The sequence below is a fragment of the Carassius auratus genome, linkage group LG28B (genome assembly GCF_003368295.1).
Source record: "Carassius auratus strain Wakin linkage group LG28B, ASM336829v1, whole genome shotgun sequence".
NCBI lineage: Eukaryota > Metazoa > Chordata > Actinopteri > Cypriniformes > Cyprinidae > Carassius > Carassius auratus.
In genome coordinates, this window is record NC_039293.1 from 4,209,114 (window position 1) to 4,225,200 (window position 16,087).

The window sequence follows — 16,087 nt, forward strand, 5'->3', positions numbered from 1 at the left end:
CTCCATGATCGGACTCGATGGTTCAGCACATCCCAGAGATACTTGATCGGACTGAGATCTGGGGAATTTGGAGGCCAAGTCAACACCTCAAACTCATTGTTGTGCTTCTCAAACCATTCCTGTGCAGATACCCCACAAGAGCTGCAGTTTTTGGAGATGCTCTGACCCAGTTGTCTAGGGTGTAGTTTGTGATACTTTGGTTTGTTGTTTTGGCTTTGCCTAATCCTAAAGTGATAACTTTTTAAATATCACTACAAATGAGACTTAAAGAAAATAGTTAATTCACAAAAGGTAACAACAGGTTTCAGATGTCTTTATTTATGTCATACCTTAACCCTCTTAACAAATCACAATTTGGACCTTCAAATAATTTTCCTTCTTTTTACACATCATCTTAAAGGACAACTTTGTTCACTTGCTGCCTAATATATCTCACCCCCTAACGGGTCTCATGATGAAAAGATAAACCGTGTTATTCATGTCACCTGTCTGTGATCATAATGTTATACCTGATCCGTGTATCTTATTTATGAATATTATTATTTATACTAAATTTATTTTATATATAATTGACTTTCATTTTATTTTTAAAGAACACAATTTGCGTAAATTGTGTAACATGCAATCACAATATGTATTCCACCGAGAATTATAAGAAAATCAGATGTTTTGAGATATTTCTTTGGTTGCTGCAGTTCAATAAAACAAAACAAGCAGAATCCAAAAACAACAAGAAACACGTGGTTTCGACAGGTTTACAACATAACACAATGATGTTTAAATTGATACAATAATAAAGAGATTTTGCAGTGTCACACCAAAGATATTTATAATATTTTTTGGCCCTAAACTGGTGTACATGATTTTATCACATAAATTCAAAGCGCTTTGTTCAGAGCAAACCATAGTACTTTGTTATGGTCTTGGTTGGTTTCTTGAATAGAGCACAGTTCAGGTAACTTATTATTCCTGAGCTTTTCAAAATGAACACAGTTTCACACCATTCACCATTTGTCTTGAGAGCAGTGACTTTAAACTTCTCAAACGGAGGAATCAGCACCTCTTTCTCATGACGAAGCCTAGAGTAATTTGTCACCTCAGCACCTTCACAAGTGTAGATTTCAAAACAAGATTTAGTCCCAAAGCGATGTGCTGAGTAACGATCAAGAGAAGAGGATGTAAATGAGCCAAAACGAATCTCTGTGTTCAGAACATTCTTATCAAAAATAAGTTTTGAACCACGATGGGTAGAAGCTTTATCGCTTCTGTTAACAGAAATTGAAGCGAATACCATTTGTATGTCTTGTTTTCATAGTTTTGTTTTCCGTTACGACCATCATTATTGAATATTTCATATATTTTATAATCTGTGTTAGTGTACACATAAATGGCAATTGTGTTTTTACATTTCAAAGTACCACATGATGCATCCAGTGTAGCTTCTAGCCAAGCTTTTTTAAATTTAGCCGAGTTACAGAGTTCCTTCCCTAGATATTCTGTCTTCACCAGGTTTGTCATTTTCTCTCTACAACCCTCATAGTAGTCATCAACTGAATTCAGTGCCATATCCAAAGGAACTATCTCTTCTTCAGTAGTAGCTCTGTGATCCTGCAGCAACAGGGACCATAATAATCAATCATCAGCATTAATGTCTGCAATATTCATACTAGAACACAATCTTACCTTTCCTAGAGCAGCTGAAATGAGAAGAAGAGCTTCAATGATCAGCAGCATCTTGATTCAGTCAGATCCCTCAGATGATCTTGTAGAAATAGTGAAGAGCAGATGCTGAAAGACAAAAAACACAACAGGGTTTCACAAACACTGAATGATACAACTTAGGGCTATGTTATTAATAATAAAAAAAAACTATTCGATTTCGATGTTGGCCTCCAAACGATTATGAAAATCTGCGCGCGCTTTTGTTCCTCCATAAAAGACCAATTTCAAATCAGTAAAATTATGTAACGTGACATTTGCAAAATGGAACGTGCTTGAATTATCGAACTATATTTATTCATGTTTCTAAAAGCGTGAAAGAGAACGTGCGCTGCTCCTCAGGAAGAGATATGCGCTCAGAGACGGAACAGAACACGGAATTTAAAGTCATCTTTTAGTTCAAATACATGCAAAAATATGTAAAAATGCGGCGCTTAGTGATTATTCATGTATACATTCGTCGGTCATGTAATAAATGAATGTAAAGAGTTGAGAATGAAAATACGCGTGTAACAGTAAATTGGATCCGTGCGGCTCTTAAAGTGACAGCGGGCTTTATTTTATTTTACATTTGATTATTAATTTCTGCAGTAGGCTGTACCACGCTATATGAAACTTTTCATATAAACTGCAATAAATACAAAACTAAAGCCAAACTTAAACTGAAATGAGACATTAATAATAAATGGTATAGTGAATAAATGAAATAATCATACTTCTTGAGACTTGCATTAAAAAACATTAAAGCAGTTTGTTTAATTTATATATTTTATTCTATTCTATTTGTTCCTTTGCTTTTTTATTACTGACAGTTTAATTATTTTCAATAATTTTCAGGACTTTGTTTGAAATTCCGCTGGTCTCTACAATGTAGATGTCAAGTCAAGTCAAGTCTGCTTAATTGTCAATTCTACTACATGTACAGTACATACATGCAGAGAATTGAAATTGCAGACACTCAGACCCTTGGTGCATACAGATAACACTAACAATAGAACATTAAATACAGATAATACAATTTAAAGTACAACTATACAAATAGGTCATGCAAAAAGAAAAATAAGTAAATCAGCACATGGTAGATAGAGTGCAAACCAGTTAAGTAAACAGTGCAGATATAATGATTGTAGCAAACCAGGAAATTAATATATAAAGTTTTGGTCATATTGCCCCCTCATGATCGTGTTAAATAATCATGATTACAGTATTGTCCAAAATAATCGTGATTATGATTTTTGCCATAATCGAACAGCCCTAGTACAACTTCAGTATGAATATTTTCATAAATTTGCCCAGTGACCTTGACTTTGTACTTTACTCCCAAACTTACCTGAAAATACTGTAGCCTTTGTCAGTTTCCTTTTTTGTTATTTTTTCAGGAGATCAGGAATAACGATGAGAAATGAAGAACAGTCTTTTGTTTTCAGTCAGATTACGACAACGCTTCCAACCAAGAGATTAGAAGGATGAAGTTACTTTTTTTTTATAGCTACTAATGTGTGTGTCTGTGTGTGTGTGTGTGTGTGTGTGTGTGTGCACGCACTCTGAAACATAACAGTTGAAGTATGATCTTGTTGCATTCAGCTCAGCTAAACTGTCTGGCTCATCTAGTGCAACACTTCTGAAGGTCTACTTCCTGTACTTCTTTCGCTGAACCTTAATATATTACAATTGTTATTTTGTTGAAGTTGCCTTTTTATTTCACTAATAGTGTGTGTGTGTGTGTGTGTGTGTGTGTGTGTGTGTGTGTGTGTGTTCTAAGCTGAAGTGCGATCTGCTGAATTGTGATCTTGATGCTTTTAGCTCAACTAAACTGGTAAGCTCATCATTACTTGTAAAAGTCTACAGTTTCACACTGGACAAACTGTAAGTTCCTGGCTAGAAGTGTAAAAACAACATTTACATATTTTACATTGTTGTAGTAGTTGTAATTCAAGCAGTTTAGACTCTGTTAAAGTTACAAATGCAATACAGATTCTGAATTAAACAAATAAAATATATATGAAATTCTGTTAACACTTTACATTAAGGTTTCCTTTATAAAGTGTTTATAAAACTGTTCATAAATTAATAATAACACATTTTCAATTGCATTATAAATCATTGATAAGCAATTATAAATGCATTAATAAAAGGGTGATTTTAATGCAATTCCTGCCAAATAGTTAACCATTTTTAACTTGCATGTAAATGCTTAATAAATATATTTATTAATACTTATTTCACTCAAAACTGGATTCCTGATTTATTTCATGATGCAGCAAAAAAATTACTTTTTATAGTGAAGGGTGTTGTATTTATAGATCTCTCATTTATATCTCATGACTCATGTCACTTTTTGTACAATGTTTCTTACCAGAATCTACTCTGTACCTTATCCATAATATGTGGCAAAAGTTCATGATGCCTATTCACAGCAATGATTAGAAACTGATATATTTTGTTTATCAAGATTAAATGATCAAACTTTGTTTTGGGGTGGAAGAAATCATAAAAGCTCAACCATAGCTTGATGTAATATCAATAATAAAAGTTTTAATTCCAAAAGTAGTTACCTGTGAACCTTAATGTAAATAATGTATTAATGAGTTATAAACATTTAATAACCTGTGAAAGTGAACCTTAATGAAGTGTGAACATATGTGAATCATTTATTCATGAGTTATAATAGTTAATAACCTATGAAAATGAACCATAAATCAAAAAAAAAAAGGCTTAAAATACAAGCACAAAAAAATCTAAATTAAACCCTGCGGCTTGTGACGATACTTCGATGTGTAAAGACACAAAACAAATGGTCTATGCAAGAAACTGAACAGTATTTATATCTTTTTTTACCTCTGAATCACGTAATGTCCGGACTGTTAGAACTCTTGTGAATGCACTTTACAGCAGCAGGCGCCTGAGACCAGTGTTGCCAAACCACTCCCTCAAAAGATCTCTAGAACCGCCCTCAAAAGCCTCCATTTTTCACAAAAAATCACACACAAAAAAAAAAAGTAAATACAGGGTAAAGGAAAGTGAACACACATACACCGTGAACACACACCCGGAGCAGTGAACACACACAGCAGTGAGAAGTGAACACACACCCGAAGCAGTGAACACACACACACCATGAACACACACCCGCAGCAGTGAACACACACACACCATGAACACACACTCAGAGCAGTGAACACACACACACCATGAACACACACCCAGAGCAGTGAACACACACACACCATGAGCACACACCCGCAGCAGGTATAAATAAATTGATTGTGACATCATTATGTATTTCAGGGCTGGTGCCTGTAAAAATACTATTAAAATCTATATAAAGTGATATAGAGGATATTTAAGGTGAACATCAGGTAAAGAAACACTTTCAAGTAGAAAATGTTTGTCCGCTTCAGTTTCTTAAACACATCATCATTAAATGAGTTTTACTTAGATGTCATTGTAAAAATAAATGGATCCTAGGAGCTCCACCACAGGAGCTTTACTCGCTGCTGTGCTGTTGGTTTTGTTTGTTTATCTTTTCTCCATCAGCTCCAGCTCTCCAGAAGATCCTCCAGGACCCAAACCATTGCCTCTCCTGGGGAACCTGCACCTACTGGACCTCAGACAACTTCACATGAGCCTCTTCAAAGTGAGTTTAGCTTTTGCTTTTCACAGGACTTCAATCTCTCAGTCATTCTGTGGAGGGCTTTTTCTTGTCTTCATTGAACACAATAATATGGCATTACCACAGGGCTGAGTTTTCAAAGGAAAACATGATATGTGGGACTGATTAACTGATCTGGTGAAAATTAACTAGGACTAAAAGTAGGTTAAAAGCCAGTTACTACATGTCAAAGTCAACATTTTCTTATTTGAAGTCAACAAATGTTGGGTAATGATACACAAAGCATGATTTTACATAATTTTCTTTAACCATCGTCTACTCTATGTTGAACACGTTTCACATGCATTTGCAAAGGGCTCAAATGTTCTTACCAATTCACTGCACTTGTTTAATGTCTTACATTCCTATGAATTAAGCAGGTATTTCTCTTTCTGACTCATTCAGGTGAAAACCATTGTCGTATTATTAAAACTCAAAGACTTTGTTTTTTATGAAAACAATATTTTAAGAAATATACAAAATGATTCTTCCCTTTCAGTCGGTCACTCTCGACATCACGTCGGTGACTGACGAATTGGGATATTGCTTCGATAGACCAATCTACTCTGAGTGTAAACTAAACAAGCCAATGCACATTGGCATGCAATTATTGCACCAATCTGCTGCCACTGATCACAGCGTGAGTATAAGAAGCAGCAGGTGCAATGCATACCAGCTTTTCGCTCTGGAGCCGAGCGTTAGTATCCTTCTGCTCAAATGTGTCTGCTGTGAACTGCGAGTTCATGCTCTCGGAAGCTTGGTGTGTTGACAAGATAGTGCTTCAGCGGCGGTCGTCCCCTGTCGTGTTGCAAGCGGCCAATTCCCCTGTGCGCCTCAGCACTAAAAGAGCATTTCCTAAAGAGCAAATTTCACTAAAAGAGCTTCACAGATGCCTCGTTATAAAGACTTCTTTGCTAACACTGGTCCAGAGTGTCCTTGTTGCAGACACTGTTGATATCCTCCATCACCCTAGGCAGCTGGACGTGGTGGAAGGTCTGGTGCCAGGCTTTCATGATGAATCTGTGAGAACCGTGGAAGACTGGGTTCCATATTGAGACCTAAGCGGTACTCGTATGTGTATAGTCCACGGTATAGCCTTAGAGTCCATGTTTCCCTGGCAGACTTTTGCCTTCCCAAGAGGGTTTTTATCACCTCAAATTTATCCTAAACAGATGTTATATGTGTATTTGCTTCTGAAAACTCTTTCGGGAAGGATGGGGCTTCCGCAGCGTCCCTGTTCTAAGCGGAACAGTATGTTTTCCCAGCGTTATCAAATCTCACCCAGTGAGGTAGAGCTTTGACAATGGTAAGTGGAACTACTTGTTACGAGCCCTTCATCCCTCCTGAGGTGGTGCCTCTCTTCTGTCTAGAAATATGGCAGAAAGTCTTATAGTTTGTACTTGACTAACTGGGGCCCAGGTCAGGAAGCAGACAGACTGGCTAAACCGACCGTCTGCTAGCTGCCTCACGTCACAGAGGTCAGCTAATTCTCAGCACATAGAGACTCTTTCACCTAGATATCACACTATAGAGACTGTGTCTGTTCCCCGAACTAGAAAATACAAAAAACGTCCAAACCAAGTTAAGATTAACAATTTAATTGATGTCAACAAATAAAAAACAGATGCAATATGGATAAACAAATGATAAAGCTTGGCTTATTGAATATCAGATCCATTTCTACGAAAACACTTTTTGTAAATAATATGATAACTGATCATAATATAGATGTGCTCTGTTTGACAGAAACCTGGCTAAAACCTGATGATTACATTATTTTAAATGAGTCCACCCCCCCAAGATTACTGTTAAAAACATGAGCCACGTCTAAAAGGCAAAGGGGGAGGTGTTGCTTCAATTTATAACAACGTTTTCAGGATTTCTCAAAGGGCAGGCTTCAAGTATAACTCGTTTGAAGTAATGGTGCTTCATTTAACATTATCCAGAGAAACAAATGTTAATGATAAATCCCCTGTTATGTTTGTACTGGCTACTGTATACAGGCCACCAGGGCACCATACAGACTTTATTAAAGAGTTTGGTGATTTTACATCCGAGTTAGTGCTGGCTGCAGATAAAGTTTTAATAGTTGTTGATTTTAATATCCATGTCGATAATGAAAAAGATGCATTGGGATCAGCATTTATAGACATTCTGAACTCTATTGGTGTTAGACAACATGTTTCAGGACCTACTCATTGTCGAAATCATACTCTAGATTTAATACGGTCACATGGAATTGATGTTGATAGTGTTGAAATTATTCAGCCAAGTGATGATATCTCAGATCATTATTTAGTTTTGTGCAAACTTCATATAGCTAAATCTGTAAAATCTACTTCCTGTTACAAGAATGGAAGAACCATCACTTCTACCACAAAAGAATGCTTTATAAGTTATCTTCCTGATGTATTCAAATTCTCTAGCATATCCAAAACCTCAGAACAACTTGATGATGTAACAGAAACTATGGATTCTCTCTTTTCAAGCACTTAGAATACAGTTGCTCCTTTACGCTTAATCAAGGTTAAAGAAAACAGTCTGACACCGTGGTATAGTGAGCATACTTGCACCCTGAAGAGAGCAGCCCGAAAAATGGAGTGCAGCTTGAGGAAAATCACAACTAAAAGCCTTCACATTTTTGGAGTATTTGTTTTTTACAGTTTAGCATGAATTGTAATTTAAAAACAGCACCTAATATGGGGGTGGTCTCCCTCGCTTTGGCAATCGGCCCACTATAATGGCCAGTAGAACATGTTTATGTCAAAACAGAAAACAGTACCTACTAATTTTTTTAGAAAATGCATCAACATTAAGTATAACTGGAACATTGCATTCATAAAACAAAAATTATAAAATTAAACAGTCAGGGCACTGTTGAAACTTCAGTTTCAGTTATTAAGTTATGCACTGAACATAACATTAAACATCATCACCCTCTCAGAAGACAGATGTGATAATATTAAACTGAACTGAATTTCAGTGAGTGATGCATCAGTTTGGTTGACTTTCAGTTCTACTGATTGCACACAGTTTGTGAGGTGAAGGGTTCAAAGTCAAACCAACGACTGGAGTGAGATCCAGATCATCTTCAGACACTCCTGGATGAGGTGTGAAGCGGAAACGCTGAAGGAGGGAGGTGAAGAACAGGAAGAGCTCCATCCTGGCCAAACTCTCTCCAAGACAAGCCCTGCGGCCTGAAAGATCAATGACTGCTTTTCAATAATTCAGTATCAGGACAAAACAAAAATTATATCATCAAAATTACTAAAAGACAATCAAGCCATTCACATCAGATTCAGTCTAATGTCAAAGTCAAAACACAACACCTGCAGAGAAGGGTATGAAGGCGTCTCGTTTCCTCAGCTGACCGTTCTCATCTAGAAAGTGTCCAGGGTTGAAGGAGTCTGGTGTCTCCCACTCAGTCTCATCCCTCAACACAGACGTCAGCAGCTGCAGAACACATGTCCCCTAGAATTCAGAAGCATTTTCAAAAACATTTTCATTATTTTACAATAAAACAATTTAATAAAAACGTATTTTATTTCAGTCAGTTGCCAATGCAACATTTCTAATCTTCTTTTAGTACTAGAACAATTTAAATGAAAATTGAAAAAAAAAACAGTTTGTAGAAAGTTTAAAAAGGCTAACCTTTTATTATTTTAAAACCTTTTAAAAAGACAATACCTCAAAAGTACCTTAAATAAAATACAAATGATACTAATATTTTAATGTGTGTGTGTGTGTGTATGTGTGTGAGTGTATTTATTTATATATATATATATATATATATATATATATATATATATATATATATATATATAGTGGTGGAAAATAAAAGTATATAATTTTATGTTTGTAGTTTATTAAGAATATATTTAATTATCCCACAACATAATTTAATATCCACTTGGGGGAGCAGTTAAACAGTTTATTAGGGACAATCAAAGCTGACTTTCAAACAAATTTTTAGGCATCCTTACTCCAGTCACACAATCCTTCAGAAATCCTTTTAACAATCTTATTTTCTACCAAAAAAAAAAAAAAAAAAAAAACACATTTATTATCATCATCATCATCATCATTATTATTATTATTATAAATGTTGAAAAGAGCTGGGAATATTTTTCAGGTTTTTTTAGGGGGAATAAATTGAAAGAACTGCATTGTTTTTACATTTGCTAGAGTTATCTCTATTTGACACATTTATATTATTTACATTAAGCTTTTGAATGGTATAGTATTGTATACTGTTATTGAAACTTCAGAATGTTTCACTTGATTATACATTTAGTCAGGAATTATAGTTTGGAAAAAGTATTTTATAAGTCTAACTAGTAAAATGTTTACACGTCATGTGAAAACTAGTACAAATAAATAAAAAGAGACTTACTCATGTTTATGATCTCTGCTGAATAAAGTGCATCATTCTTTTTTCTGAGGAAATCCATTTCTCAAATCCTCAACCACATCACATCTTTTTGGAGTGATTTATGTCTTATTCCTCTCATCGCGAAGCAAACAGTAAAATAAAAATATAGCTGCAAGCAGCGATGGCGGGCTCAAGCCACCAATGCCATAACCCCCCCCGTGGCATCAGGTAAACTGTGCCCAGCGGGCACATGCATTCACAATATCCCTCTGGCAGTGAGGTTTTAAAGGATATGGCAGTTAAAGGGTTAATCCGAATCATCTAGACTTTAAAATCACATTCACAGAACAATATATATATATATATAACTTTAATAACACTTTACAATAAGATTTCATTTATAAACATTATGTTAACATGAACAATACTTATATAGCATTCATTAATGTCAGTTAATATTCCAAACTTAAACATGAAAACATTGTTTTATTGTGATTTTTTTCCAAGTACATTTTACCAATTCCAAACCATATCAATCTTAATAACTACCATTATTTTTTATTTAATCATTTATGAGTGCTATACAATAGTCCAGGAAAGCTGGAAGAGAAAAACTCCTTATATTCATGTGTGCAGAATTATTAGGCATGTTTTCTTTTACAGATGAAATGCGCTAAAAAAGAGTTTTAACTCAAACTGTAAGGTCGAAAATGATGAAATCCCCATGAGAAATATCAAACACAAATACAATACAGAAATGGATAAGTTAAGACTTGACCATTGTACAAAAAATGCTGACTGGGTCATGAGGTCAGAAAAGAAGAAGAAAAAAGCAGGTCAAGAAGAACTGACAAAAAGAATTGCAAAATAATTAGGAATTAATGTGAAGATTAATTTTTAGTCAATTCTGCAAGACAGACTTTTCAGGAAAGGAGTGGAATAAAAATGAGCTCCTAAATCTTAATCCCAGATTCTGGAAGATATATTCCTCAAACCATCGAACAAGAGGAGGTGGTGCTGGTCCTTCACGAGTCACTCTAATCTGTTCATAAAGCCTATATATAAAGCCTTAATATATAGTATTTCACAATACTTCATGGTATTTAATTAAATCATTTTTTGGAATCTTAGATCTCTCAGAACCTGACACATTGTAATTCTGGAGACTCCAGGAAAACGACAGTTCTGTAAAATGTTGGTGCTGGAGACATAAATGCTCCCTGATAGTTTCACACCTAATTCACTTAACACACACACACACACACACACACACACACATTACCCACAGTGACAGTGGGACTGAGTGACATCAGATGTATGATAGTTTTTTAATTTTCTATCATCCATATAGTGTTGTATAGTCATGAAACTATGGTCATGAGACCAGTCATTCTGAGGAAATATGCCTCAGAATGACTGGTCTTCTATGTGTGCATTTTTTTTGTTTAGAAGCTGCACTTTAAAAAAATAAAAAGACATTTACTGGTTCCTTTTTTACTATTATTTCAAAAAATCACCACGACAAAACCATTCAAGCTATCCAAAATTCATTCGCACCTGTTCTGTAAGATTAATTCTTTAAACAGTGGTAAAAGAGGATGTGGTGCTGAACCTTCAAGAGTCACTCAAAACGTATCTTTCCATAAAGCCTATAAAGAATTATTCTTAATATACAGTTCACAATACTTCAGCTTGTTATTCTAATTAAGTGAGGGTCATTTTATCAGTAAAATACATAAAATTCATATTATTTTTTTTTTAAGATTTCTATAAATGATTAAAATCATACTCGTTTCTACAATAATTATTTAAAAGTAATCCTATACCTCCATCTGGTGGCCTTTATTGGTACTAAGAATTGCAAGCTTCATTTATAAGTTATGATAGTTTTAATTTTATGCTGGCTCTTGAAAATGATAAAGCTATGAAACTTACTGTGCTTCCTTCAAATGATGACTTCTACATATATAAAAAATTATAAAGAGAGTGGGAATGAAAAATTTTAGTAAAATAAAATTACTGTTGTATTTTTTTATGTTACTTTAATAAATCGTAATGGCCACACCATTTAAGGTATCCTAAAGCCATTCGCAATTTAACATCTTCAGTATATTGGCTTCATGTTAAAAAAGTTTGGTCTGAACTTCTTGTGTCTTCTTGGAGGAGTATGAACCACTCCTCTATTAATATTGGGACAAGGCTTTATAAAGCATGAACTGACTATTTACTTTTTGAGTTTTAAATTATTATTTGCAGCACACATAAGGTTTTTTAGGATTTTTAAAAATCCCTAAAACTGTCAGAAAAGGATAAGGTCTAAAATTACTATGTGAGTGGCAAAATGTATTTGTTTTTATAACTATAATGCATAAACTATGAAATTATACAAAATGTATAAAAAAGTACAACAGTTATTGTTTTCCAATGTTTTTATTTATTAAATTTTTTGGGGGGATTTACATTTCAAAAAATTAGCTTACAGCAATCATTCTAAAACAGCTTGAATAAAAGCTGTTAATATTTATTATAGACCACTGTAACTGTGTATAATCTAACAAACAAGTTTATTATGAAAATGGAAGTGTGTACACCAGCTAAATTGGACGATAAAGAAATTATAATAGTCAATAGTATAATAGAACATGTTTTAGATTTTTTTATGCGTTTAGATGCAGAAATGGACATATCAAATGTCAAATAAAATGTAATTGATTTAATTAAATATAGATTAATTCTTGTTAGAGCAAAATAATAAATAAATAAATACGTACACACACTTAATATTAAAATCCAGTAGATCCACTTCAGATTTGTTTCTGAACAGTTTATGTTCACGTGGCTGTTTTCGTTTATATTCGCCAAGCTATTTTGAAATAATCTTGTCTGTTATGTGTTCGTTCTTACGACGAAAGGCAGAATCCTGCAGCTCGAGAGATAGATATGTTATTCTGCCAGTCGCGCTTTCAAATAGTCTTGCACACTTAAACGGGTCACAAACACCTGCATTTAGCTCTTGATGTGTTATAATGGGTGTATTGTGTGCATTTATGGCGATATTTTATTTTAAAAAGCTCTTAAACAAGAATAAATTCGTTAGTTTTGAACTTGTGACACTGTACGCGCTGATCGGAGGCGGTGATTTCAGATAGGCAGCCCCAAATATTTCATTTTCACACAAACAGTTCAAAAACATCTTAATTTAGCTCTTGGTGTGTTCTAATTGGTGAATTGTGTGATATCGCTGCAATACTTTATTTTTAATAGCTATAAAACAAGAATAAACTCGTTTTTTCTGAGCTCGTCATTCCACACGCTCATGCTCAGAGCGGTGATTCATCTCTCGTGTTTCTCACGTATCACTGACCACACATCAATTATTAATGAGCCCTGACCTGGTAATAATCATATATGTTGGTTTAGCTTGTCAGTGTGAATTAAATCCAAGTATTTATTTGTATTTTAACCGATTTAAAAGAGAAACTAAAACTCCGGTAATTGCACCTGTAGGGGCGCAATTTCTCTCAGACAATGGAAGTCTAAGCACACACACTCAAACAGAGGGACAGAGTGAGATGAGATGTCTGACAGTTATTTAATTTTCTGTTATCCATACAGTGTTGTAAAGTCGTGAAACTATCCATATTTACTCAGAATGACTTTTTGTCTGTATGAAAAAAGGTTTTGAAGTGTTTGGAATTTAAAAAATGCAGGAAAATTAATAATTCCATTTTTACTGTCATTTAAAAAAATCACCACGACAAAACCGTTCAAGCTATCCAAAATCCATTGGCAATTTAAGTTGTTTAAAATGTTTTGGCATCATGTAGACAAAGTTTGGTGTGTATAGTGTTACTCTCCTCTGAGCAGTATGCATTAATTCACAACTAAATGTAAAAAAAAATCCACATTCAAATCAAAATAGCTGACTTCCTGTTGATCGTAGCTGATGACTGTGAATTAGAAAGTTGTCCGTCTTGATGAGAACAATTTTTGTACCGAGTTTGGTGTCTGTAGCTAAAACTAACCCCCCCCACTTTTGACAAAAGGTGGCGCTATAGAGTGCCTCTTCCACGCCCTCTTATGAACTTTTGCCAGTGTCTAGTTATCATAAATACTGATATGTGTTCTGAGTTTGATGAAATTCTAAGCATGTTATATGCCTCAAAATCACCTGAGAAGTATTCCAGTTTAACATGTTGCCACGGCAACAATATTTTTAGATATCAATATCCCCCAGCAGATTTATATCGGCTGTGTTTTAACATTATTCTGATGAAGTTTGAAGCAAATCGAGTAAAAATAAGATGCTGAATTCAAAGCATTTTGAAAATGACACACTTCCTGCTGCCAGTTGGTGGCGCTATAACTTTGACTCCTAATAGTCACATATATGCGATCGACATCATACAACGAATAATCTGATGAAGTTTGATTAAAATCAGGAAATGTATGTGGATGGTATTAGACACTTCCTGTTTCTCATTTCTCGCCATAATTTCAACACCTCGCCACAAGCAAACCGTTCGAGATATCAAAAATCCCCTGGCAATTTTTCATCCCCAGTGTCTTGAGATCATGTTGACCGAATTTGGCGGCAATCGTGTAAAAAAACCTATGACAAGTATTTCAAATTCCAGAGCATGCGCTTTTTACATAACTCTAAATAGCTGACTTCCTGTTGGGTGGAGCCTATGACATGCAAAACGAAAGTTGTTCGGCACGATGAGATCTATATGTGTACTGAGTTTCATATGAAATATGTGCAAGTATGTGTGAGCTATACATCAACATTTCTGACTGTGTTCCAGGGGGCGCCGTAGGGCCCCTGTGCCACGCCCGGGTCCCAGCCTCTGCAGGCTCCTAAAGGCCACAGATTCCGAAGTGTGCGCAAATTTTCAAGAGTTTTTGAGTATGTTAAGGGACCCCAAAAGCCCCCACAACTTTGACGAAAAATTTGAATACTAAACCCTAAATAGCCAACTTCCTGTTGGGCGGAGCCTATGATATGCAATACAAAAGTTGTTTGGATTGATGAGATTTATATGTGTACCGAGTTTCATACGTCTACGAGCAAGAATGTATGATATATGGCCCTCCATATTCCAGGGGGCGCTGTAGAGCCCCTGTGCCACGCCCGTGTATCAGTCCTGCCCGGCCCTAATGGCCGCAGGTTCCAATCTGTGTGCCAATTTTCAAGACTTTTTAAGCATGTTAAGGGCCCCAAAAGCCCCCGAGACGTTGGAAAAAAAAAAATAATAATAATAATAATAAATATAGCTGCAAGCAGCGATGGCGGGCTCAAGCCACCAATGCCCATCGCCACCCCAGTGGCATCAGGTAAACTGTGTCCAGCGGGCACATGCATTCACAATATCCCTCTGGCATTGAGGTTTTAAAGGATATGGCGTTAAAGGGTTAATCCGAATCATCTAGATTTTAAAATCACATTCAAAGACAATATATATATTTAGTAACACTTTACAATAAGATTTCATTTATAAACATTATGTTTAACATGAACAATATTTATATAGCATTCATTCATGTCAGTTAATATTCCAAACTTTAAAACATTAAAACATTGTTTTATTGTGATTTTTTCCAAGCACATTTTACCAATTCCAAACCATATCAATCTTAATAACTACCATTATTTTTTATTTAATCATTTATGAGTGCTATACAATAGTCCAGGAAAGCTGGAAGAGAAAAACTCCTTATATTCATGTGCAGAAATATTAGCCATGTTTTCTTTTACCAAATTAAATGCGCTAAAAAGAGTTTTAACACTCAAACTGTTTTAACTCAAAGTCGAAAATTATGAAATACCCATGAGAAATATAAACCAACAAATCAATACAAAAATGGATAAGTTAAGACTTGACCATTGTACAAAAATGCTGACTGGGTCATGAGCCGAAAAGAAGAAGAAAAAAAACAGGTCAAAAGAACTGACAAAAATAATTGCAAAATATTAGGAATTAATGTAAAGATTAATTTTTAGTCAATTCTGCAAGACAAGACTTTCAGGAAAGGAGGTGGAATAAAAATGAGCTCCTAAATCTAATCCCGGATTCACGGAAAATATATTCCTCAAACCATCGAACAAGAGGAGGTGGTGCTGGTCCTCACGAGTCACTCTAATCTGTTCATAAAGCCTATATATAAAGTCTTAATATATAGTATTTCACAATACTTCATGGTATTCTAATTAAATAATTTTTTGGAATCTTAGATCTCTCAGAACCTGACACATTGTAATTCTGAGACTCCAGGAAAGTGGCAGTTCTGTAAAATGTTGGGCTGGAGACTAAATGCTCCCTGATAGTTTCACACCTAATTCA

The 16,087-nt window shown here is 35.0% G+C and overlaps 2 protein-coding genes and 1 pseudogene across 2 annotated transcripts in view; 1 reads left to right on the top strand and 2 right to left on the bottom strand.

Annotated features, from left to right (window-relative positions):
• LOC113067797 (NAD(P)(+)--arginine ADP-ribosyltransferase 2-like) overlaps positions 1–16,087 on the top strand; it is a 95,875-nt gene that overhangs the window by 70,696 nt on the left and 9,092 nt on the right. The gene's annotated exons all lie outside the window — the stretch shown is intronic.
• Positions 750–1,734, bottom strand: LOC113067803 (ecto-ADP-ribosyltransferase 5-like; annotated as a pseudogene).
• LOC113067553 (cytochrome P450 2K6-like) overlaps positions 8,366–16,087 on the bottom strand; it is a 15,136-nt gene continuing 7,414 nt past the window's right edge. Inside the window, exons 2-3 of the mRNA XM_026239927.1 lie at positions 8,701–8,842; positions 8,366–8,568 (exon numbers count right to left, since the gene is read on the bottom strand). Of these exons, the coding sequence (XP_026095712.1) occupies positions 8,366–8,568; positions 8,701–8,842 (345 nt within the window). The remainder of the gene's footprint in view (positions 8,569–8,700; positions 8,843–16,087) is intronic.